This window comes from Platalea leucorodia (assembly GCF_965183815.1).
Source record: "Platalea leucorodia genome assembly, chromosome: 5".
Taxonomy (NCBI): Eukaryota; Metazoa; Chordata; class Aves; order Pelecaniformes; family Threskiornithidae; genus Platalea; species Platalea leucorodia.
The window spans coordinates 31,421,181-31,448,700 of NC_138827.1; the positions used below are offsets into that span (position 1 = coordinate 31,421,181).

Here is a 27,520-nt window from a genome sequence, read left to right on the forward strand (position 1 = left end):
TGACCGAGTCACATGAGCTAAACACACCATTGTAAAGTCAGCTGAAAGCAGATACAACTCAATCCCATTCACCAGGCTTTTTCTGATCCTCTGCGGAGCGAGTGTGGTCTTTTATTGTGAGTAGCTAATAAATCCTCATCTTGCCGATACCTCCTTCCATCTGCCGTTTTAAACAACTGAATGCTGAATTAGGTCTGCAGAGTCTTTGTGAGCTCCCCAGCAGGGCAAGCAGCCACACAGAGGCTGAGCAGGCAGCTCATTTGCATGGAGTATACTGTACCATATAAAAAGCAGCGCGCTAGTAAAAACAACTCAATGAGCCACTTGATTTTAAAGGAACAGTATCTTCTTTTGCAAATATAACTGGAAAACATCGAGCCATGCACAAAACTCTGCAGGAGAACTTAAGAACGTGTCACCAGGGAGAACAGCAACATAAAGATAGAGATAAAGCTCTGTTTAAAAGCAGACCGAAACATAAGATGATCCTATTTCTTCACTGTGATAATACTTATCATGGATTTCAGTATTACTTCCTGCATTTTGCCATCAAGTAAGCTTCCTCAGAAAAATATTCCAAAGACACTTATCAGACATTAGCATCAAACAAATTCTATTTTTACTTTAAAAATCCCATAAAAAGAAAACATTTTGGCATGCATACTCAGATATATTACATGCATTTTGCAGTTTATTTTAGTCTATAAGAGATTTTAGGAATATTTACATTAGACCATGCACTAACTGGATCATTGGTCTTACCGCTTCTGACTAAGGCCACCAGCATTAAACATACACTGTGAGAGGAATCAAGGAATCTTAAAAATTACACAATACCATTCACCTTGTATTTTCCTCCTGAATCAGCCACTAAATGAAAAGGTTTAAGCCTCATAACAGTAGTATATAACCCCACTTATTTCTATAACATAACTGAAAACATTCTCATTAGCACATATACAGCTAATCCTTCCTGGATCATTTACCTTAATATTCAGACATCGCCAATTCTCAAAATGTCTTCACAAGTGACTTATAATTGATTGAGCCTGGCACAAGTCTCAGAATACCATGAGAATCATCTGTTCTCTTCCAAATTTCAAGCTTTCTTGGGGAGAATGCTTTCGAATTGGCTGCCTGCCACACTTTCCCAGTTTCTGGGGCAGAGAAGCCAATCAGGGCTGCTGCAAAAAAGCAGGCATGGTTTTTCCTCTAGCTTCCCTCTCCCCTTCCCTTCTTCAGAGCAAATAGTTATTTAAATGTCAGATCAAAAACCACCACCAAACAGATCCCGAATGCAGTGACCACCTTTTCTTCCCTCATATTTAATTGTTAACACTCATCCTCTCTCCCTTTTTCTTCCTTCAACAAGATCTACCACAGAAAAGCAATGATGAAAGAGGGTGGGAGAGAATATTTAGTACCAAACTGAATCAAGCAAAGGACAAATGGAATTTAGAAGCAAATCTCTGGCATGGAATTTTTTTTCTTACAAAATATTACCTTTAGAAATTTATCTGTCATTTCATCAAGAGATTATGCCATCCTTAGACATTCATTTTAACATCTTAAAAGGTCTGCAGGTAGGTCTCCAATGAAAGATGAGAATGCATTTGTATAAGACATTTCACTAAAAGATATATTACTGAAAGATATTAAAGAAACAGAAGTACATAAAATATAATTTTACCGATTATATAAAAAGTTAATCATAAAACTAATGTCTCAAATGGTTTTCAGATGCAAGCAGCATTCAGAAAGGGTCTAATAAAATATCTGTTTATCAGAAGAAAAATTCAAAATAAGGAGGTCATATAATATTTGAATCCTTAAAGACCTACAGCATCTAGCTTGTCACTCAATTTCACAAAAAAAAATTAGGAAGGGGGATAAATAGAAGGAATTCAAAGTTTGTTCACCAATAACTTTAGTAAGATCCTAGTTCAATTCTTCCTTCCTCCATCAAATTAACAAGTCTGGGGAAAATTTTGCTTTGCTTTGCAGCAACGAGAAAAGAGAAAGAGTAGCGTGGTGCTGGGATCACTTGGACGCAATCCAACCACTTCCTGTTTGGCTGCAGCTCTCTCTCTGAAGAAGCTATTCAATCTTGATTTGAAGACATCAAGAAATGGAAAGAGCTTCTGGTAAGTATGTTCCTGCAATGGTTAGACTGGTAGCAAAGAAAGGACAGCTCTATCAGCTTGCCAATACTAGGATTAATTGAATGAGGCTAAGAGCAATTTCCAAAGAAACAAAAGGAGGTGCTGCCTTACACAATAGTCACATTGGGCTATTTCTTGCTGTAAAAGGCTGGGGGGGGGGGGGGGGGGGGGGGGAAATCACGAGCATGGCTAAAAGCCTCTGGACAAGTTTACTGAAGAATCTGCCAAGAACTCTTAAAAGAGGGAAATACTCTGAAGATAACCCAGAGTCACAAACAGCTGCAAGTGTTCTGCAAAGAGACTCTGCCTTAGACACCTGCTATCAGAGATAAGCTAATGGGCTCACCCAGTATCAGCATTCTATGTTTTTATTTAGGTAGAACAATACAAAGGTAGTGTTTGCTGAAGACAGCAGTGCCTTGCATCCTAAAAGGCATCAACTCCACAAAGGAATTAGGGGTAACAGTGCAATTATAAACTGAAAAATAATTCTAAAAACAGTGTGATAGCTATGACAGTTCATGTAAGCCCTGAACAGACCAAAAGAACTTACATGTCCTAAATGAGTGGTACGTCTCTCTGTATGATATTGATGAGATCATTATGGAAAATCATGTCTGTTACCTATATTTCAAGATGAGTATTGATAAAAGTGGAAGATCCAAAAGAAATGTTTTCAGGGTAGAAAAAGATCAGAGTTAAAAGACTTCAGGAACTCAATCTCCATTAATTATCACAGGAAAGACCACAAGTACGACAAGACATTCAAGAATATTAAGAGGACCTAGAATTTTATTCCTTACACACTAGACAGCAAACAACCCTACCTTTCAGAGCAAAACTCTAGGAGGGGTCTGTGCTTGGATTTCGGTCAGAATTTCATTTCTGTTGATAAGAAGAAATCTCTTCTCGTCCATGCTGATTCAGACCTCACTCCACTGCCTGCTACCAAAATCTGTTACTTCTCTGCCTCGTAAAAGAAAAATCTGAGAGGTTAGAACAGTTCCAATAACTGTCTGAACATGACTTAAGTTTTCCATCCATTAACTTCAGTATGATCAAAGCAACAATTCTTTCAGCTATTCTGTAGCCCACAGGTTTCTGAATAGCATCAGTGGAAGATGACCAAAGGCATATCAATTTCACAGTTAGGAAAGCCATGACCACAGGAAGTCACTATGAAGTAGTGCGATTGTTCTTATGTACAATACATCTTACAAAAAAATAATTGAGAAATTGTGAATAAGCTATTATCCTATTACTCACATTTTCTAATCACCAAAGCAACTGCAAAGGGAGATAACTAAGAAAGGAGTCTGTATCTACTATATTAGATTGTGCATATACATATGCACAAAGACGTATCTGTGTAGAATCACATGGCTCATCTTTGAGTTGCGTTCGGTTTCTTTGTTGTACTATGTACGCTGAATATAAAATACCTTCTACGTATCTTAAATTGTAATTGAAACTTGAGGCATATTTCAGGAATCACTCAACATTCATGGAAAAAGTTTTCATCGTTTCATCCAGTTTATTAAGAAGTAAAATATGAAGAAGGGAGCAATTCATTTTGCTATGACTTCCTAGTCCTTCTAGGCAGGACGCAGTGCCAAAACCCATCTTTTGTGTCTATATTGTTGCATCAGAATGGAAACCTACCACTACCATAAAAGCAAAACCAGTAAAGGTTATCTTAGCAACCAAATTATTACATTGTAGATCAAAAATTTGTGTACTCTCTAGTATAGCTTAAGTGAACTCAATAGCTGCACACCATAAACTCCTAACACTACAGGTCTAAGTCCACTTACATTGACAACTTAGAAAAGATATTAAGCCACTTCTGATATTTAGTATTGACTACAGAAACACCAGAAAGTCTTTTGACACAACTGGGACCCTATCATGGGAGACATGGTGTGAAGGATGTCAACATTACACAACAAGATGATCCAGCGATGAAGACGTATTCATGCTTTGCCATACAAAGACTACTCCCATCCAAAAATCAGGCCAAAATAAAACAACAGCTTTTCAGTTGTCTGCAACAAGACATAATGCTTTTTATTGCATACTTTTATTATCAAGGAACTTTTAAAAGAACAATTCCCTGATCTAAAACACTGAGATTCAAAATTCACATTTTTCATGATTCAAAAAATCATTATTTTTCTTACTCTATTTAATCAAAACTGAACACAACAGAACATCAAACTGTGGCAAACCTTAAAGATACAACATTTCCTTACATAACATATTGTCTGCTGGGATAAAAAGATTACTTTCCGAGAGATTATCAGCTGACAATTTCAGTGGAATTTTTTTACATCTTTGGTAACATTTGTCTGTGCAACCAAAATGAGCCAAATGTTTCACTGTCAATCTTAAACTTAAGTGTTTGGGGCTTTTTTATTTATTTATTTGATCAAGCTATGTTTATCTGGAGATTTAAAAACGTGTCCCTTTGAGAGAAACTGACAGACTACTGAAACAAGGAAGGCTGATGGGGTAACTTGTTTAAAAAAAAAAAAAAAAACACAAAAAACCACAAAAAAACCCAAAAACTTGGCAGTCAACCTAAGGAAACTCGCCTGACAGCTTGTCTGAATTTCTTCTGGATTTCCTGCCTATTTACAAGATTCAGTTTGATAAACTAAGACCTTTGAAGCAAAGCTGTGCATTAACAGTGAACCGTAATAGGAACTCATTCTGAACCACAACAAACTCCTCTTATGAGACTTGGTCCCAGGGAGAAGAAATGCTGAAAAAATGTCTAAGATCCTTAAGGTTTACACAGTAATCAGGCTTTCACAGTGCATGTTCTGTTTCCAGTTTGTTAGGTTTAGATTCCTCGGCAAGACTGCCCCATCCCCCACATTCAATACATTATGAAAGACGGCACACCCACTAATCTTCCATACAAATGTAAATTTGCTGTCAACGAGGGTGGAGGAAAGAGTTCATTCATCTACAGACCAACTGTTTTCATACTGTACCATAGAAGGTATATTCAGAAGAGACACCAGCTTCCAGGCAGAAACAAGTTCCTTGGCTCAAGCGCCTTTGAAAGCTAACATCTTTGGAAAGGAATCTTCAATTAAACTTTAATATTTACAGAAGATGTTGAATTCACTATGCAAACATTCTTGTTCTGAAGTTAAACTGACATTCGAACAGAATGGAAACTAGCTTCTCTGATGCTATATTTCAAATACAATACCATTTTTAAAAGAAACACTTTTTTCGATAGGCAGAAAAGCGTTTTTCAATATATGCTGCAAATTTAAACCTGAAGAAATATAATTTCTGTTTAGTAAACATTGAGATGACATTACCAGAATCAGGATTCTCTTGATGATAAGACAACCCTCATGCTTTAGAGACATTCAGACTTAAACATCAGCCCTGAATACCTCTAATCAGAATGGCAACAAAACCAAAGCTCAAGGACCCAATCCCAACTCTTGTGTACGTTTCCCTAACGAAAGGTATTGATATTTACTGAAAAGTTTATAGAAACAACAAAACCTGTAGTTTCAAGAATCAGGAAAGACATCATTTACCCAGTTAGCCCATGAGCTATTTTGCCATAGAAACTGGTTCTATAGAAGCTACAAATCACAGACGGATCTCGTATCTCATGCAAGGGCACGCAGAGAAATACCCCCAACATTTTGCTATATATAAGACTTCCTCCGCTATCCTCTTCAGTCCTTCCACGCTCCTGGCTAGCTGCACTCTTCCTGCAGCCTCACCACAGCAGCAGTGGTTCGCATATACATACCTGCCTTTTCTGTAAATTCTTCCCAAACTTTTCTGCTTCCCATTCTTACTGCATCAATAAAGCCACATTTGACTTTGAAGTACAAGCTAGACAATTTTTACATAGAGCCAGCACTTCTTTGACAGAGTTAAAGAGTTTTAAGGACAGGAAGTTGCAGAGGTACGAGACTACACCAAGCTGTCTTTCACTGTATTTTCCTCTCACTTGTATCTGTAGGTTATTTGTCATTTTGGACACTGAATTCTTCAGAACAAACACCTGATGCTTCGCAAAACAAGGAACCTCTTCTATTACACTAGCGTAACACTTACAAATAATGAATTAGACTGTCAAATATACTCATTAGGAAAAAAAAAACCATTAAAGCTAACAACTGATTTTTCTTTTATTATTCTGTTCAGAACAGAGTCTACAGCATTCAGTATATTTTTCCAACTTATCCACATGCAATTCATTCCAATATACCTCGCATTTTACCTTTCCAGGTAAAACACATTAAAGCGCTTGGACAAGTCTCCAAAGATCGTACCATTTTGCCTGCTTAAGACCAACATGGTATACATTCAAACACTGCCTTTGAATAAACACTTGAAGATGATAAGCCAAAACATTTGGAGTTAGAGGACTTTTACTCCCCCCTACTCTCCTTGTCTATACCACACTAAGCTTACATTGATACCTGGGGAGACATCTCACAGCAGTTTTTTGCTGATGGATTCTGACAGATTTTTATTCTTCCTTTTCTGGTCTCCGACAAAATTTTGCTATTCATTTCTCACAATTTTGTCATCCCCTTAAAATGCTAGACAAGTTAAAAGCTGTTCGTTTTTTATAGATATCCCTTTTCCCAACATTTATCCACTAAACTAGAACAAAAACTGAAAGAAAGATAAAAGAATAAATTCATGCAGGATTTCAAAGATTTACAGTGCAATGACAAATATTTTTTTTTAAATTCTTCCTCTCCTCCAGGATCTGTGTCAGACCTCCCATTTTTATGAGTTCTCCTGTTTTTTTTTTTTTCTTTGAAAGCTGTTTTTCCTCACAAAAAAGCAGATACATAATAATAATTTGGCAATCTCTCAAACTTTTTTGGTTTTAACAGAACCTATTACATTTAGTCAGGGAAAAGAAACAAAAGACAGTAAAAGATGTTGACTTAGAGCCTCAAAGAATATTTCTCAGAGGAAAAGTGTGACATTCGTTCTTTTAAAAGGCACGTGAAGACAACCTCTTTCCATAAAACTAGCAGGTAAAAAAATGCTTGGATTTCAAATTAAAATAAAAAAGTTACATTTCTTGATAGTTATAGTTACATTTTACTCCAAATTAAATTCAAAACCACAATTCGTATGCATGACACTACTACCATGTCCAGCAACGAACATTTCATAAAAACAGATGTGCTTCATTGCAGCAGCAATATATTTACAATATATGTTCTTTAAAGTGTTCAGACATCCTATTGAATTACTAATACAACATTGAGCTTAACAGTTGAAATCTTTTGTTCTTTGTTTAAAAGAAAAAAACCTAAGCTTACTAGAAAAAATTGAAATATGGTTTTCATGCATCATTTGAATTGTCACCTGGGCTTTTGTCTCAAGAACTGACAGAGAATAATCAATGTGTTAATTGAAACAAGCAGTATGTGATCCACAGGACTTCTTTAGCATATGTTTCCTTCCAAGGGCTGACAAGAGCTTTTCTTGGATTTTTTCAGCACTAGTGTCTAACGTTCCCATATTCAAGCTAAAAATATGAGCAAAAATCTTACACATTTACATAAATATGTATTTTCCCAGCAGTATACTTCCACAGGAATCAGACATTATATCTGTTTTGAGACATCGAAAAATAAAATGGGAGCATGGTAACATTGGCATGAAAGTGTTGAAAACCCCATCTTTAAAGCTGTACTTCCTCTTCATAATTCAAAAGGCCCACAAAAATAAATCCAATCAGAAACCTAGCTCCATGATGGAACATTCTTACTGATGAAGGAGAATGAGCCAGTGGATGTAACAAGGCAAAGCTCAATACTCAAAGCTATCATAATTTAAAATTAGACATAATTATCTTTAACAAAACCAGGCACTGTGGAAAGGGGTTTTGGAACAGCTGCTCCTCTTCAATTTAAATGCTCATTTGTTTTACATTGACCTAGAAATCAGTATCCTCCCAACCAAAAGCCAATTAGATAATAGTCTCTCTTTCAAGCTTGTAGAATACTAATTTTTTTAATGTCTTTAGTAGTGAAAAGCAAAGAAATAAACTGCAGATGATGCCACAAGTATGCTCTGCTCCAACATGCACAACCAAAATGTGAGGGTTCCCTCCCCCCTTTCTGAAAGGTCAGATTTACAGTCCAGGGAAGACACCCACCACTTCCTTGGGCTAAACTTTCAGTGCAGTCTCAGCTTGGGACAACCACAGAACGCTGCAAAGGCAGCACGTGGAAAGACCTTCAATTTGCTGGAGTAGCGTCCAGAGTTCAGTCACTAACATCAATGATTCTGGAAACAGCAGGATGTCAGATTCCTTCAGTACTGCAATCTAAATAAGCTGCTTCTCAAGCAACAGAATTAAAGACACAGCTTCCTACAGACTCCAGTTTGTCTTTGCATCATCTTGCTCCCTCCCATGGTCCTTACAGAGGTAACTCCAGCTCTCCTATTTTACGTCCACCTGACTGGAGACGGTAGCTCCCCCAGCTAATCGAGAGCTGTCATATTTGAGTGTCAGCCAGTGCTGCCAAGCCACAATAAACAATGAGCTGTCTCTCTCTGAGAGAATGTGAGGGGGTGTCTCCTACTCTGTTCCAATTCTTATGAAATTGCAATTACAATTAGTTTTGACATTTCTTCTTTTTTTCAAGCCTGGATGAAATTGGCCAGTGGCTTGGAAGTTACCAGGAAAGAAGGAAAAATTGCAGAAACTTAGATTCCCTACCACTGCTCAGTGCTTCTGGCAGTCATGGTAATTTACACCATTACTTTCAATTTTGGTTAAAGCCAATGCCAAAAATACATACTCATCTGCAGATCTGTTCCAGCTCTAAAGAGACAAAATGATGACGAGTGCCAGTTTGATTACACTCAAATACGAAGCGATAAGATTTCTTGGTCTTCTGAGTCTTGGCAGCATCCCTAGAGAAAATTCTTTCCATGAAAGGAGTCTTTTTTAAATGCATCAAAAAAAGAAGCTTCTCAGAAGACTGGTATCATACCGAGTCTGACAGGATCCAGAAAGAAACTAATTAATGCAGGAAACTACATTAGAAAACACAGAATTCAATTCTACCAAAACATTAGGTCTTCATAGAAGAAAGAAACACTGGCAATCACCAGTAGCAATCCACAGTTCCATGCTGAAAAATAATCTGCTAATGCAAAAGATGGATGGTTTAATACTGAAAGGAGCCTTCGAAATTGCCAAAGTTGTGAAGTAAACAAGCCTGTATTGACAGAATGATCTCATAGCAGAACACAAACCTGTACAGTCAAGGTGGAACTCAAGGGAAAGAGAAACTCTTTCCACAACAGGCAATGAAGCTGAAGAAACCCCAGTCTCCTAAGGTTTCCTTCTGAAGTCACTGAAGTAGAAAGCAACTAAATGAAAGTGTGAGCTGCGATGGACAAAGCACAAACACGACAACAGCAGCACGATTCTAAATATACCTCAAAGTTATCAGACATCAGCGTTATCAGTTTATTGTAGCAGTTTGCTCTCTGTCCTGTGCTCCTGAATTTCCCACAAGAGCAGCTCCCTTTCCTTCTCAGTACTGCCTTCAAAGCTTCTTTTGCAACAGGAAGCAGAGGAAAAGTCCGGAAAAAACCATCCCTACCCGGCCAAACAAGAGTCAAGGACTAAGTAGATTATCCAGGAGGCTTCAAAGCAGCTCTAGGATGATGTCAATCCCGGGCAAAATAATTATTTTAATCCTGTATCAGCTTGTCCAATTAAAGAAAAAGTAGAAGTAATATCAGTTGTTCAGATTTTTATGGAAAAATAAGGTTGCAAATATATCACTGTAATTTCTGAGAAGAATTCTTAGGTGCTTTTGGACGGGGGAGGTGGGGGTCAGGGTGTTTAAATTACTGCCTCTGATGATAAAGTAAACGTATAGACATGAGACTTAGAATTTTAACTTGCCTGCAAACTACATTTAAAAAAAACAAAACAAAACAAAACAAAAAAAAAACCCACCTCTCTCTAGGAAACAGCAACACTTTCTGGGTTAAGAACTTGCCAATCAATTGAGTTTTTAAAAGTAGCTGTCAGAAGAATTGCTACTGAATATGACCATTCTGTGTCAACAGAACATATAACATTATTGAGCATTTTTGACTTACATTTTGAACCAGAACTGAGCACTGCTAAGGATAAAAGCAATGTTACTTCTCCTCCCATGGGCTCTTTGCCGGAGCTTGACCTCTCTTATGAAACAGTCGCTGAACATGTAAAGTCTACTCTCATCATGTCCCAGTGTGGCGTATGTCCAGTCCACATATAAGTAACTGAAGTCTCCCATTAACATTTCTTTCTACTGTGTCTGATCCTCCTCAGCACACCGCAGTCAGCATCGCCTATCCTCGTCAGGATGGTGGGTAATACAGGCCCCAGATTACTACTACTTAATTAGATCCAAGTTTCATTGCTTAGGTGCTCTGTGCTACTCACTGATGCTTTGTCTGGTTCAAGTGGGGGTGGGCAGGAGGGTCTTTAAACATGCGGCACCACTCAGCCACAACCCCAGCCTCTTTAACCTTTCCCATATACTTTGGGGACGCAATACTGGGACGCAGAACTGCATGTGAATGAGACAGCCAGTCCTCAGCATAGCCATGTCAGAATTTGAGCATTTTCTGAGATTAAAGTAATTATCTGTAAAACATATAGTAGAAAAAGTAATAATTATACTTCCAGGTAGTGAACATTATATTATACACTTTCCACTATTCTGAACTGTGGGATTCATCACAAAACAGAAGCTTATAACAAAAAGGCCAAGCTCAATTATGTAGCTTAGGTGAAATAGAGTTAAATCAACTTGATCCATTTTAGTTAACACAAAATGGAGCTTAACCAACCTTTGACTGCTTGCTCCAGAATGTGAAGTTGTGACTACCTACTTTTGAACACCTAAACTCCTGGAAAAGTTTCCTGATGTGCAAGGAAAAATGGAGCTAACAGTTACTAAGGGTTGTCCATGACTATTCTCAGACGGAGATTTCATACAACACAGGCAAAGCTTGATGATAAAAGCCTTATTATTAATAGGACAAAAAAGAAATCAGATAGCAAATGGAAGGGCATGCGTCATTAATGTACTTCATTGAAGAAGTTAGGCACCACAATACCTTTCCCTTGAAATTATTGCAATTTATAGTAAGCCAAGGGGAAGGGCAGCAGTTTACCTTTTGCTTATGGAAAAATAGAGGAATTCAGCAATTAGAACAGTAAGGGATATCTATCACATCATTGTAGAGCCAAGTTTAATGGCCAAGCACCCCTCCAGTTAAATGGGTTTTAATCTATTCTTGACCCTTTCCCAGGGAAGTTGATACCACAGATTTGGCTGAAAATAATCCACATGGAACAAGGTCCCCCAAGGTTTTCAACACCTCTCATTTATACAAAGATTTTCTGCCATTCTCTTTTAAAATCTAATCTATATATAACTGATTCCTAAACAACCTTTAGCATTAAAAAAAAAAAAAGATAAACATTCCATTCAATTTATTAGAGTGCTCTCTTGGAATTAAGTCGGTACATAAATCAACTGTTTTGTTTGTAGGAATTACCCGATATTCATACATGTTCATACCAGCTACAAGAAGGTCTGATTTTTTGTCTACTCTATGTCTGGTATAATTCAACTATTTCTCAGTCAGCAACATTTTAAACACAGTATGTAAATTGCATCAAGAAAATAAACATGTCAGCAGGTAAGTAATCATATAGAAAATAAAAAGATGTCATTGTCAAATATGCCACTTTAAACAGCTGCCTATTTAATCAGGATTGATGCTGATGCTTGATCAATATAATTTGACAATGTTGACATGGTACTTTTCCTCTCTATTCAGACAGTTCTGCGTGTACACAATATTACAAATTGTTCCTCTTTTCTTTCAAAAACCTCATTAGTTTACCTTGCCAAACTTCCCTATTTCATTAGCCCATTTTGTTCTAATAAGATTTCTTTGATAAGAAATGCATGCATTTTAAATTCATAACACTCTATATTTTACTTTATTTTGAAAGAAATTATTTGATAAGAGAATGTTAAGGCAGAACAACAAAAACTTACCTAAAACCAAACAAATAGTTATCAATATATTTAATAATACCCACAAACTTAGTTTTACATTGCATACTGTCATTTGAGCAGAGTCAAAGAGCTTGTGGATCAAAAGGCCATGATTCAGAACGCCGTTCATTTAGCAAGGAGATACTACAGAAATAAAGGTTGTACCAGAACGAATAACTGTATGGTAAGAAAGAGACATGCAGATTTTGAGCAACAGTAAAATTGTAATACAATACACAACTCTATAGCTTTTCTGCTAAGATTTTCAGACCAGTACTCCACAGCCCAAAGAATTTACAGTGGAGAGGGATTAAGGAGGTCACAGTAGAAGCATACTTGTGCACAAAGCAGTCCAAATTCACAACTTTTCTGGCTATCATCAAATAATAAGAACTCATTTTTACTGTGGGGAGGGTTTTTTCCTGTTTTCTGGGGATAGGGCAAGCCACAGAGAAAAATAAACACTTCTTGGAGGAACACAGGAGGGAAAGGAGAGCTTAGGAACATCAGAACAGGCAGGAGGGATCTTAAGAGGGATCTCGCTCATGCTAGAGAGAGCACAGTATGCAAAGCTGCGAACAGGCAACGAAGGTTAGCAACACTGATGAAATGCAAGCAGTAATGAACATTCTGACCTTTGTCTTCAACCCTTGGATTCTTGACACTGTGATAAACACACCATGTATTTTCCTTGGCAACAGCTCATCCATTAAATTAGTTCAATTACCAATATTTAGAAAATTCGAGATGCAAATTTGCCAAAAGTACCACTGGTAACTATTTGAAACAAATATGTAACAAAGTATCTAACTAAAGTCTTTATGTGAAAAATTTAGTGCATGCACTCTAAATTCATTTGTGTAAACAAATCACATAGCACTATTCTCTATATTAAAGGTACGCAAATGCTTATTTCTCATTTTGAGTGAAGACAAATACAGAAACCATGTTACATCTGAAGTTTCATGTTTTATTTAAACTCCAAGGCAGAGAATTTTAATTCCAAGTTTCACATAATAATTTGTTTTCATGGACAAATTATGAACCCTGCCATAGGAGTTCATCATATAGCTACTTTTACTGTCACTATACCATAGGACCACATTAAAATAATGAGGTTTGAACATTCATATCTTCAATTAGAGCTTTGTGGCTTCAAGCACTTAAAAAACAAATGCTGCCATTAACCTAGACCTTACCCCTCAAATATGCACCAAATATATTAAGAATGTTACTGAATCATGAGGTCATTGTGAAAATATAAGTCTCAGTGGATTCCATCACAAAGGAAGATCTTGAGGATTTTAATAGGATATTATTTAAGGTATAAAATTAAAATCTCTCATTAGGTTATCTCAACAGCTCATTTAACTTATCAGGCTCAAAAATATTTTAAAGGTTCTTTTAGGTTAATTACATTTCACATCCTTTTATGACAGATCTGAAACCCCACACATCTTTCAATCCTCTATTATAAACATTACCCCCTTGCCAATAACTTAAAGTTCACATTAACACACATTTTTGCATACTCACACTACAGTGTCAACATGACAGCGTTTTATATTCATGATGTACACAGAATCTTTCTCTTTTTTTTTTTAAACGCAATGAATAACAAAAGCAAGAACCACCTCAGTCAGTTGTTCCACACTATTTACTAATAAAACAGCTTAGGTAAGCTGGTTTGTTTTGAACACATAAGGCACCCTCTCAGCAAATTTTGCACTATACATACTTAGTTGGCCACAACTGCTTTCAGTGAAAAAAAATTCTGATCAATTCAAAATGCCACAATCCAAGAATTCCTCTCATCTATTCCTATAATAAACAAAGCTTTGAAAAAACAGCCTGGCCATTATTTATCCTAGGCTCTGTTTGCGAAGGGAAGAACTAAAGATACTGACTCTAAATCAGGCTTGCTAGTGTAATAATGGTTATTCTGACTTCATACCTCATGTTCTTACAGCACAAGGACTCTGCAGTTCCCACCAGCGAAGAGTTTAAAAAGTCACAATTCCTGCAGAAATGCTCGGGTTAGCAATAATAACATAGCAAAGCCAGGTAAGAGATCAAGGTATTCCCTGGCTTTTGAACAATTGACTTTAAGATCTAAATATCTTTAACGCAATCAGAAATAAGAGAATGACACAGGCACAGTATATACAGCAACTGCAGGGATAAGTTATTTCACAGCACCGTTCATTGGAGCTTCAAACATTTTCCAAGGATTAATAAACTGAGCCTTCTAGAAAGTCTGTGAGGTATGCTTTACTCCCAGTTCTACTGATGACCAGTGACTTAATCTCTCTGTATCTTAGCTTATCAAAGTTCAGATATCAGGATTGTTGCGTAAGTCTCAGGCTTTAGTACTGTGTTTCACTTAAAAGGCTACACTTATCTCTGCCAAGAGATTTCACCTCTCCCCCTCTAGTAATCTCAAGGTAATAAGGACTTTAGATTAACTCTTAGGAAAGATTCTGAGCTGCAGCTGTTTGGAGGTGAAGCATATAAATCACTGCATTCCCATTTTCCTCCAAGTGGTAAAATAAGCAATCACTGCATCTCTGGAGCTGAAACTGTTTGGATGGCTGGAAAGACACATCGCATGGCTTGGATAAACCAAAATGATACAGTACAGGAAAACATACCAAACAAAAAGCAGCAGCCAAACATGGAGGATTACGCTACTAATTTCCAGAGCATCTCCAAAGCTTTTGCTTAGTCAAAGAGTTATGGGGGATTTTTATAGATGTCCTAAAGCTCAAAACAGTTTGCAGTACTGGAACAAAGTAGTTTGAAACCTAGGCAAACAAACTATTTCATGTTTAAAGGCTGATCCTCCTGTTATCACATCCTAGGAAACAGTTACCAGAAGTGTTACCAGACACAAAAGGCAGCCACATTAAAGTACTAAATGCAGGCATCTCACACTGCCTTTCTATGGAAATACCTGGCAGAAAGCACCAAAATAAAACAGCCAACTTTTGAATATTTTAAATTGAAAAACAGAATTTTTATTGTCTATATCAGTATGTTTTTATATAGCAGTCAATAAGAACCACAGAACACTCTTACGGAACAAAGCCTCACTCGGTGACAATGCGTGCTCAAGACAGTCTGAATAATTCTTTATATTTTATCTTAAGTTCCCCACAGCTCCCCAGGCAAAAAAGCTCATTTTCCATGCGCACTACTGCAGTTTCTCACTTTACACCTACAATAGTGCTGCTGTCAGGAACAGAACTGACTGCATGTGCCAAAAATCAATTCAACATATTCATAGACAAAAAAATAACATGCAGTATCTGAAGATAATGAGAACTGCAATCATTCAAACTGACAGTCTAGTGCCTAACAATTATCAGAAGGCAAGTTTTATGAATTCATATCTCCTACGATGACAAGCCTCAGGTTACACAGAAGGGTGTTCAAATTTTCTTTCAAGTATGAAAATCTCCTTTGAGCCAATGAGTCCACTCCAAAATGGAAATCACTTAACTGAAGTGAGTAAAAAGATGCTGACTGTGTTTCAGTAATATGCTGAAGTTTCTTCAGAGCAAGATGCTGACTGTGTTTAAGTAATATGCACTATATGTTAAATATAACTTTAGTACAGAATTTATCACAATTATTTGCTGTTCTTTACACAGATACATATGAATTATTCAGAATGAAGTTTACTAGTGAAAAACCTGATCAGGACTATCAGTTTTGAATGCCACGGTGAAGTGTGTATCCTGAATCTATCATGAAAACACATAGAATTATAGCATATGCATTTTAGTTTTCCTACAAGAGATACCGTACAGCTGTGACAAAGGTCTCTGCAAGTGCTCTAAACACCGCCCAATGCTCAGAATTTTGCTCAGAATACTTAAATATGTTCAAAGAAGATCTTTTGCAGTTTGCTTACGATGTCATTTACTTCTTTGCAAAGGCCTTATTCTCCACTGTCCCACACTATCAGATGCAAATTCCTTGTTCTTACTTTCAAGATTTATCATTCAGCCCACACCAATACGTTCAGCCCTCTGTCTAGAACTTGCTCCCTACCTCTTCCTCAAACCCGGTCCCTTCAGACAAATGCAAGCTTGGACACTGCTTTAGTTCTTCAAGCAACACTCATCTTCTATCTCCCTCCTCATAGCCACATCTTCCAAAACTGATAACATGCCCAAATTCTCAAAGATTCACCCATAGACTTATGCAGCATAAGTAAATGTATATTTTTGAGTAGTATGCATAAACTTAGACTTCGCATGGTCTTAATCCGGAAATCCACTTACTTCCCATCTCAGGTTATTACAATTACAACTGCTATTTTAAAATGCAATTTCCATGCCTTCATACAGTAATAAAATCCATTCATTCACACAACCATAGTTTCTGCTATCTTCTGCTTTTCTAACAATAGAAAAATATGAAATTCTACTTGTACAGTCAAGTATTGAAAGTTCTCTACTCCCTAAAACAATTTATGGTCTTCATCAGCTATAACTTAGTGATTATTCTTAGACAAAAATATCCTCAGCTGTATTAGCAACATTTAAATAGTCAACATGTTACCACCTAAAATACAAACTAAAAGTAAGGCTATCAATGACAAAATATTTTGGGAAAAGAGCAGCTGCGTGTTTCAGAACACACAAATGTAAATGAAGTTTTCTCATCAGATTCATATGTCTGCTTCTGTAATAAGTACCCAGTCTATAAGCAGGAGGTAGCTCTATGCACAACTGGCATTAATAATTTGTCCCCCAACTAGTATTGTATTTTTCAATAAAAAGACAAGAGATTACAGCTAATTCTTTTGTTAGGAGGCAGAATTCTAAGCTCTATGCACTCACCTTACCGCCAGCATACATATTGAGCAGAAAGGTGGAGTGTGTGGTGGAAGATCAGCTATTGTGCTTTGCAAACTAATGTTTTATTTGCTAGTCAAATACCTGCTAGTCACTACAAATTCTATTCCTTCCAAGACCTCATCACTGTGAGAATAACAACCACTACTCAGATGCCTGCATAAAGTGGAGATCCTAAATAAAAAACGGTAAATACATTAAAGCACTAGGGACTAAGTAAGAGACTCAGAGATAGAATTTTCTTTATAACTAGGAGGGGGGGTAAAGGAGAGTATGAAGAAGCTTGAACTTCCAGTTCCACTGCACTTCCTCAGGCCTTTTGAATTATTAATTTCTGTACTGAATTGACAATCAACACAGAATTAAGGTCTGCTTTAGCTATAGTCTACAGAAAAACACCTCTAGCTCTTCTTTAGGTTGGCCCTGTAGTAATGGTGTCATTTTGTGTTGAAAATGCAATTCGCTATACTGAGACCTCCAGTACTCCAGCACCACCTAGCAGGCCATAGACCAAAACACAATTAGGCAACACAGCTTCTGACCCAAAAATTACAAACAACGATTTATGTAATTAGCTCCAAAAAATAATTTAAAAAAAATAATCTTATTTTCTTCATAACTATCCCAACCATCATTTCTCTGTTACTGGAAAAAGAATGTTGCAAACCACAGTACAGTATTAAAATATGAAGCTAATTCATACTCCAGAGAAAAAAAAAAAAAAAAAAAAAAAAAGGCCAGGTTATTAGCAAGTAGTTACTGTGGAACACGATCCCAGAAATAACATGCCTGTGCTGTAAAATCACTAACAATTACCAGGATCTCTAAAAACATTTCATAAAAACTTACCTGGATCTTGCGAGTTCAATTATTTCTGTCAACTGCCACAGGCCGACCAGCAGATGGCCGACCAGCACCACAAACACCTCAGCAGGCTTTATAAAAACTAGCAATAGGATTTAGCTTTCACATGAATTTAAAGGGAATTATCTAAGTTGTCTCACCCACAAACCCAAACCCGTAGCCAGCTAGCCACTCTTCCTGGTAGCCAGGAATGATACGGATTTGAAGTACATCCTTTTGTAATGAAGAGCAGAAAGAGCAACCTGCACAGGGGAAATGCACTATTATAGGAGGTATATATATTAGGTACAAATTATTCTATTCCTGATATATCTAAAACTAAGTAAAAAAGCAAAGGAGTAAAAAATTAGAAAATCAACAGTAAATATTCTCTCCTACATTTAAAACGCATACCCCACTTGGACATCAAAGACAATATGCCACAGTGTGAAGTCTGTCTCAGTTACCGTCTTTCCGATACACGCTTTGCTGCAGAGCCAAAGACCCGCCATCACAAGGACAACCATCTTCCCCATTCCACTCGGTATTGCCTAATCCACACAGCTTTGGGGAACGAAACGTTCAGAATAAATCTGAACAGGCAGTGTCACTGGCTCAGTGTTCCTCAACACAGGAAGTTCTTCAGCTTGTTAGTAATTTCAAGTCTTCATGTTGGAGCCTTTCTATCCTCTAGATCATTATTCCAAATCCGAGAGGCGCTTTTTTTTTTTTTTTTTTTTTTTTTTTACCACTTCTTCTAGAACGCCACCAGGGAAAGGTGAACTATCTGGCACTCCCTATGACAGCAAAGAATACACAATTGCCTCATTTTGTTTTAACCATTACCTTACAAAGTAAATGTAAAACCATAAGTCATTTGAAATTATTCTCTGAAGAGGAGACTGACCCTACAAGGAAATCTTGCAAGTCTGCCATCAGAGGATTAACAGAGCACCAACTGCTTAGACAGCAGACTTCATCTCTGAAGATGACGAAATGGCTCTGACCATGTACCATGTGGTATAGAATATAAGGAAGAAAGTTTACACTAAAGACAGAACTGCAGCCACCCAGACAGAATCAATCTCATTTTCAAAAATTATGTTCAGTTTTTTCAGTTCAAGGAGTATAGAGAGTTTCAGTTCAGTACTGGGAGCACTTTAGAAAAGTGAAGTTCGTAAGAATAAAAAAAAAAAAAAAAAAATCAAAAATAAAGGTTCAAAATCTCTTTCATACAAGTATCTAATTTTCCAATGACAGGCTTCTTCAAATGTTTTCCCATCACCCCGGTTGGCAGAAGGAACATGCATGGTTTCTTATTCTTGGAACATCTCAAACTTTTCTGGGCATTAGATAGTGAGCAATGCATGTAAGATGTAGTCCTAATTAATGGGAAGCACACTGCCAGATGTTTCTTTCACAAAATGCTGGAGACAGTGCTTGAGATGCTCTCTATGGGGGGTGAGGGGATGGGACACACACACAAAAAACCCCACATCTCTCTCCACAAATGTAAATATGTATTCAGCATTAGTGTAGTGCTCCAGTTGAGCAACCTGTCCTTAACAATAAACACGAGGGGAAAATCATCCCTTGCCCACCCATAAATGCTCCAGTCCTGGAATATTAACACCTTACAGCATTGCTTCTGGCAATCAATTTCACTCACGTTGAGTTTTGTCAGAATAAACATTTACAAGAAAGATACTCCCAATCTACCTCTTCTACAACAATCACAACCTTCTCTTCACAAGCTCTTTTTCCTTTCTAAAATTAACAAACCCTGATGCTTTTCATGCCTGCCTTCATAAGAGAATGCATCTGTATTCCTGATCATTCACATCAGCTGCCTTCAAAATACAGTCCAAGTTCTAATTCTTTTTACGGCACGGTGCCTGCAGATCGACATTTCAGATAAATAAACCCCCAGACTAAGTCATAAGAGTTTTTCCACATTATTATCCTTCTGTTCCTTATACATACACTTTATACATTCTCCCTGCGCCCCCAGTTTTTACTATATTTGGGTCTTGAGCGTAGAAAACACCACTGAGATGCCCACAATGATGCTTTATGTCTTTTTTCTCCAATTACTTCCTTGGCTATCTTAGGGATTTAAGAGTCTTAAGTAGGACGCTCCCCACCAGAATTCAATCTACTAGGATCAGAGCCATCCGTCTTAAGAGTAAACGATCAACTGAAGGTCATCCTCTGAAATCCTCACATATATTTAGAAGGCACACAGATCAGATCAACATCTATCACTCCACGATGACAGCACTCAGCATTCAGTCTGCCCTGGCTTCTTTCTCAAGTCAAGGATCTAGTGGCAACCGCTATGCAGCCACATTAATCCAGACTATCGCACATGTATGAGCTGAAAGATTCTAACAATAAGTTGTGCTTATGTAGTTCAGCATGTTAGAATTTGATGTGTTTCCAGTTCTTGAGTTGTTGCTCATAAGTAGCCTAGCTATCAGTCCTGTTTCAGAAGCTGCAAACTAATTTCTATAGATTTGATAATGTTAATTTATCTTTTTGCTTTGAAAATACTTTTGAAGTTGAAAAGAAAGCAATTTAAGCACAGCAAACAATCTGTAGGATTAGTAGTGGTTAGAAAGTAAAAAAAAAACCCAAACAAAAAACCACATTACTGAATGCCAGCAAAGCAATTTAGCAAAGGAAAATCCACTGATACCTACAGTGCCAAAAGGAGGGAGCAGAAACAATGCACATAGCTTTGAGTATTCTGGTTTTCCTGTACCACACTCCCACTTCTCTCTAGCTATCTGCCTATTGTATTATAACAAATAATAAAAGAATTAAATGCTCTAGCAATCAAGGCTGGCACATTAAAATGACACTCTGCATTACTGAAACTACTCATCTCTTAATAGAGCTATTCTTCAAAGGAGATTAATTATACTGGCAAGAGACCTTTTGCTATTCTAATTTGTGAAACGTATTTCAATACCACAAGCATATTAAAACAGCTGCAAACATGTAACTAGCTCCAAGATCCCAGGACTCACTGCATTTAATTAGGTATTCATCTTGTGACCAGCTCTTTAGTCATTGCTTTAGAAACCCACTTCATATAAATATTCTTAATTTCTAGGCTTAATTAAATGCAACTGTAATTAACATACAGCCCACCATAAAGTATACAGAGATAGGAAAATGACCATATATTTCAGTACCATCACAGAAGGACAAATAATGGATTTATAGCTGAATTTCTCTGCTTTCATTAGAAAGCAGAGAATTTTAAATTATTTTAACATAAGTTATTGGCATTGCATTTCATATCAGAACATCTGATAGACAGCACAAACACTGCCATGACAGACTGAAAATACATCATATTAGTAATATGCAAATTGCAACACACAAACACATCTGCAGCTCGCTGAATTGTACAGCTGTTAAGCAACAAACTAGTATTCCAAACTAAATATCTGAGAACTAACACTTTGTTTTAAAGCACAATTATCTTCATTAACTTAAACTACGAAGCTTCAAGGCATTTGCCTGCCTCTAAAGAACAGGCCTGTATTTTAACATATTACTTTTTTTAATCCCCATCAGATAAATACTTAGATGCCAAGTTCACATGAGCATTTTCCCTTTCTGTTGATATAGAGAAATTATAACCACTGCTAAGAACAGAAATTGAAGGCAAACACTGAACAGGCACCAAACTAAGATACAATAAAATTAAATCAAATCAGAAGAATTTCAATATAGTAGCATGTCTGAAAACGCTAAGACTACAAATACTACATTGTGAAATCAAAATTAGTGGTAACACAAATGCATGGCTTTCTGAACTTTAAAGGTTTAAGTTTCTTTTCATAGCCTGGTGGTGCCAAACTGTCTAGGATCCCCCAAAAATTCTAAGGGCTAACAATCTAAGGGCTATATCCAAGGTACACCCTTTTACTTAAGGGGCCATTGCTTCTAAACAGCCTTACAATGTAATATAAATGTACCCAGTTACTTGCAGCTCTATAAAGTAGTGCACACAAAATACCCTCATTTGAGTAAAACTTGTTATACAGGCAACTCTATGGAAGTTTGGCAAAAAGAACTTCTAGCTTTACTTTTAGTCTACTATTTACCAGCTATTTCCATTGCATTTATGACTGTTCACAAATAACTGTATTTTCCTACTCATGTTTTTCTTCTTGCACTTCAGTGATTTTAGATATCTAGAGGTAATAAGGAACATCTACAAACAAAACATATGTTCCTTTTGGTTTGCAATTCACTCTTGACTACAGCCATTTGAGTTCCCCTCCCCCCATACACAATATTCTCTTCTTAGAAAATGCTAATTTAACAGATGCAATATTCTTCAAAAATACGTTCACTTTATCAAAACCTTTTGACAGAAACCATGCAGAAGAGCAGATGTCAGTTCCAGTTCTTCAATTCCTTGGACAGTTATCCCTTTCAGCTTCATCCCCCCAGCTATTCTTTAGGGAAACAGGCAGAGGTAGCTACTCAGAAAGCTCTTTCCCAATTAAACTTGTTTTAAATGGTCAAGTACCCATGCTCATGTCTCCCTAGACTTCCAGTGACATTTTCTTTCAGGTATCAGGCAGCTTAAGTAGCACTGAGAAGGAGCATCCCCAAAAAGAAATTATGCTTCACACACATTTTTTTTTTCCTGCTTTTTTACAAAAGCAGGATGAACATATTCTCCTCTTAATTCAACCTCTCCCCTAAAAAGAGCCCACAGGAACAGAATGCTGCTTTCACTGAGCAGGAGCAGGGAAAGCAAGGTAAAAATTAAAGCACAGGATCACACCACTTTTTATTTCTAGCACAAAATCATCACGAGTATCCCCAGATTCACTCACCAAACCAGCAGTAAGTGAAGGAGCAGATTGTCCTAGGGACTGATTTCTCATGCGGACCAGGTTTGAGGTATCTCCAGGTGGCTGCCATATTGTCTGTCCCACTCCACTGTGGACACTATTTGATAAGGGAAGCAGCTGTTTTCCTTTAAAAACAAAAGCAAAATACTGTCAGCTTGTTTTTAAACAAGTTTGCAAGTTCAAAATACAATGCTGAAAACAAATATTGCATGTGGAGAAAAAGCTTTTAACAAAAAAAGTGATTTAAAGGTTTTGGTAGGTTAGAACTTGTAAAAGCACATTACCTGTGAATTCATTATGTTTGATAACTAAGTATTTCCAAAAGATCTGGTTTACAGTATGAGGTAATGGGTAAATAAAAAACCTTGTAGAAACAGATTTCTACCACTTTATATCTTTCTATACTTCACACAGCTTAAAGAGGAAACAATATTGGCTGCCAATTAAACAATTTATTGCCCTATAGAGAGGCAATGTTAATGTTGCAAAATCTCTTAAGTATAATTTTAAAAATTCTTATGAAAATGCATTCATAATTGTAAAATATTACCTCTTCTAAATAGCTTAGCCATCTAGACATCCCCACTTTCTCCTACCATTGGAACATTCAGCAGTAAATTTCATGCAACCGTGATCAGAATATAGTATGTTTAAATATTGTTTTGCTTTGAACCATGGATGGGTATTTTCTGTCTAAAAAATTTCACTCTTCAGCAATACCATATTATCTTAAAAGAAAAACGTTCTGTAGCTTTCCCAAGTCTCCCTTGTATCTGATTGGTTAGTGTAGACGCTAATCTCCCATGCTACGCACACAAACAGTGAGAAGAGCAGTTCCTATCTCAACAAGTTCACACCATTGTACTTTACTGCAGGAAATACAGTAATAATTTAAAAGGATCTGCTTAATACATTTTTTTTCCCTAGTCAATATAACACTCCTTTTTTTAAAAATGTCAAGCAGTAAATTTCCACAATGAAAAAGAACCAAAGTCAAAGTAGGTCATATTTTGACTAGCAAGCTTGACAGTTTCCTATTATGTACACTGTAAAAAAAAAAGAGAGAGAGAGAGAGAGAGAAGAAAGATAGTCTTGCGGTTAAAAACAGATAAGTGAAAAAGTCTGTAAATCTGGGTTCCATTATTAGCTTCCAGATGACTTCCTCTGTAACTTTGGTCAGTCAACCTCTGTACTTCAGTTTCACCATCTGCAAAATGGGAGTGAATAATACCTCTTTCCCTTAAAATTAGGACTGCAAGACTAAATTACACACACCCCCTTCCAAGCCTGGTGACGACAGTCGCATTCAACAGTTTATTACATGCTCAGATACTACAACAGGAATCACACGGGACTAAGACTTTTGTTGCAATAAGTAGCAGGAAGAAGTCTACATCTTTAATCACATATACTGTAGAAAAATACTTTTTTCTCAGAGGCGGCAAGCTATTTTACAAACTCGACTTCACCTTAGAATTAGATGCGCAATATTACATTTGCTACATAAAAGCAGCTACAATAATTGGAAGACTGTCACATAATGTGATTAGCCATAATGCCGGGGGGTCAGGAGTGGGAGTGGTGTCTTTTTCTTTTGTCTTTTTTTTTTTTTTTTTTTTTAACTTGTTTATGTTAATTTTCTGTGAAAGTTAGGAGCAATGGGCCAAGGAAACATTACTATAATGAGTCAAAGTGTATGAGAGATGAGAAGGCTCAATTTTGGTTAGCAGAGACAGAGCGTATTAGTACCTTTTTCCCAGTCCCACTCAAGCTGCTTACAGCTGTGGACATGATTTTCATGGTTTGCTCATTTTCAAGACTATGTGTAAATACAATGACTCCTCTTGTCTGCAGAGATCTAAAACTACAAAAGTGTACATTGCTATATTTATCTCAGTAAAACACTAACAAAGATATCCTTTAATAGCAATTCAAATCATATAATTATCTAACAGTTCAAAATGCCAGTGCTTGAGAGCAAGAATAACATTATTTTAATCTCCATAATATTTTCGGGATAGAGCTTGAAGCTAAAGTCTTTCCTGCCATGCCTCAAGTCCTACATACATTCCAAAGATCCACATTTAAAATATGTATCTAAACACCTCTTTATCCAGTTGGGTCAAACTGATCTTGTAGGGGCTCTTTTCCCCTTCCTGAACCAGGCTATAGTAGATTGAAAAATAATTAAGATGAAGCAACAAGTTCTGGAGACCATTATCATTTCAGAACAGAAAATCTACAAGAATGTTATCTCCAAACAGAAAAACTAATTTTTAAAAAAGAAACAGAACTTCTCCAGTTTTCCTGCTTCCTCCTGTTTACTTTTCTTTGCTTACTTCTACTCAAGGAAAAAAACAAAACAAAACTACCCAACAAACTACAGTAATATCTTTGGCCATTGTAATCAGCCAACAGCTGTGTAGTCAATAAACTTCTGTTGTCCTCTAGCAATTAACCTACCTTAGAGAACAAACTTACACAAGTGCAAAACATTATGAATGTTTCCATTTTTCAGAAACAAGCCACTTACTACAAATAAAACACTAAGACAAGGCCAAGCCAAAATAAAGCATGCGTACTTTACTGCTTATTTAATTCTATTACACCTAGTACCTCAAACATTAAAATATTTATCTTCCCCTGATAAAGGGCAGAGGGACCAGGACTGGATGTATTTTCACAATCCTGTAACTCAAGCCCATGCTGCTGCCAAAATGGGTGATTTCACCCTCTTCCTCTTCCCCTCACACCTGAGAGTTTCCAACCCTTCTTGTTCTTGCACTAACATGCAAATAGGCAAACAGTCAGCCTAATTAGGGAGGAAATGGGCTGCAAGTTAACCCTACAGAACAACAGTGGTATTCAGGCAGATCAGCTATTTCATTCTAGACTGATCATGCAGCTCTATATGTTCCAATGCCAGCATCATAGACTTTGATACCAGCTTTAAACAATTGTGAAACCATCCCCTAGCCCACATACAAAGTCTTTGAAACAGAAAACTACTGAGCTTGGTCCTCCATTTTTTGGCTAATTACTAGAGTATGCTCACTCCATGGTTCTACAGTTGACAAACTAAAGATCACGTTCACAATCTGAAGATTGTGAAGATGAAGAAGCCAAAGATTGTGTTCACAAGAAAAAGCCCAAACTTCATACAAACTGAAAAAATATCTAGTTAGGAGGTGAGATTTTTACTTTGAATCAAAAACGCCTACAGTGCTTTTGAAGCTAAAAAAGAAACTAAATAATAATTTGAACCTGATATAAAAGTCAGCTTCCCAGTAAGAAACAACATGGCAAAGTAGGCAAGCTTCCAGCCAGTGCTGACCTTAAAAATAAAAGAGGTAAGAATGCATCGTTGTGTTGCCTGAAGTTTCACTGCTCCCTTCTTTTAACTTTGCACATTAAGTCTTAGCTTGTAACTTTTCACTCTGGGCAGTATACAGAATTTCACTCCAAATCCAGTCTCTCTTTTTCACTCTTTTCGACTAATATTTCTTTTTGTGTCTTTCTCTTAGATAAAATTATGTATGCCTTCCCAACAAGAGGTCACCTCTAGTTTTAAAGAAACAACTTATCAGTATCTTTTATTACAACTGTTATGCCAACAAGTAATACTGCATCTTTAATACTAATGAATTGTCATATGGTCTTTACAAAATGGCATACCTGACAAAGAACTTGCCAAACTACCTCTTCGTAACTTGCAGTCATCTTGACTTAGCTGACGATGGAGCTTGGTTTTCCCAGCAGATGAAAAGATGTCAGGATTGCTGAGCTTCCTGCAACGTAATGGAGTGGACTCTGTTATCATCTCCTGTAGAAAGAAAAACAAGAAGGATTTTGTTAATGACAGCTAAGTATCTGGTTTCTGAAACACACAATCTCCACAGCATAAAAGAGACTGTTAAAAAAAAAAAAAAAAAAAAAGATGCAAACACCTGACACACACAAAAAAACAAAACCTGCTTAAAATTGTAAATCCCCCTCTTTCGTGCCACGTATCTGCACAGAAAGCACATCACAAGATCCCAGCCAAATACGGTCCCTGAACGCTATTGCTGTAAGGAATATCATTAATAATAGTCAGAAAAAGGCAATGATGCTACAGCAGTTATTTGCTCTTACAGCAGGTAGGAAAAGAGGCTACTGAAAAATCAGGCTCCGCTTTGGTTCCAAGCTATTTCCTGCTAAAGCAAAGACTATTTTCTCTGAATTTCTTGAATATTTATTCCATCCAGTCTATGAGTAATATACCTATAAAGAAACTGTTGCAATGTCTAATTGCAACCCAAAACTCCTATTATAAGGTACAGCTCTACTACAAGACCATATGTATCACTAAATAATAATTAGGATAGAGATCATCCTTTCTGTAATGTCTTTGTTATTACTATAAACAAAATTAGACATGTATTTGTCAGAAAAACTCCCACACATGTAAATTCCTTTCACAGCATACAGCAAACTTTCAATCAACATAGCAGTAGGTAGAGCAGTGGCAAGCACAACCACAATGCTTTCCTCATGCATTTAATTGTTCTGGAGGTGTCAAACTCTCGTTTCACACCCAAAGAAGAATTACGAGCATAGCTGTCATACATGGATTTGAAGATAATGTGAGATGAACTTGGTCACGTCCTCCCTTCTCTGCAGTA

The 27,520-nt window shown here is 36.9% G+C and overlaps 1 protein-coding gene across 6 annotated transcripts in view; it reads right to left on the reverse strand.

Moving 5' to 3' along the window:
• The window catches only part of MAST2 (microtubule associated serine/threonine kinase 2), a 199,776-nt gene that overhangs the window by 150,602 nt on the left and 21,654 nt on the right, over positions 1-27,520 (reverse strand). For all 6 annotated transcript variants that reach the window (XM_082313782.1, XM_082313779.1, XM_082313773.1 and 3 more), the window contains exons 2-3: positions 26,532-26,679; positions 22,839-22,981 (exon numbers count right to left, since the gene is read on the reverse strand). In XM_082313782.1, coding sequence (XP_082169908.1) covers positions 22,839-22,981; positions 26,532-26,679 — 291 coding nt within the window. The remainder of the gene's footprint in view (positions 1-22,838; positions 22,982-26,531; positions 26,680-27,520) is intronic.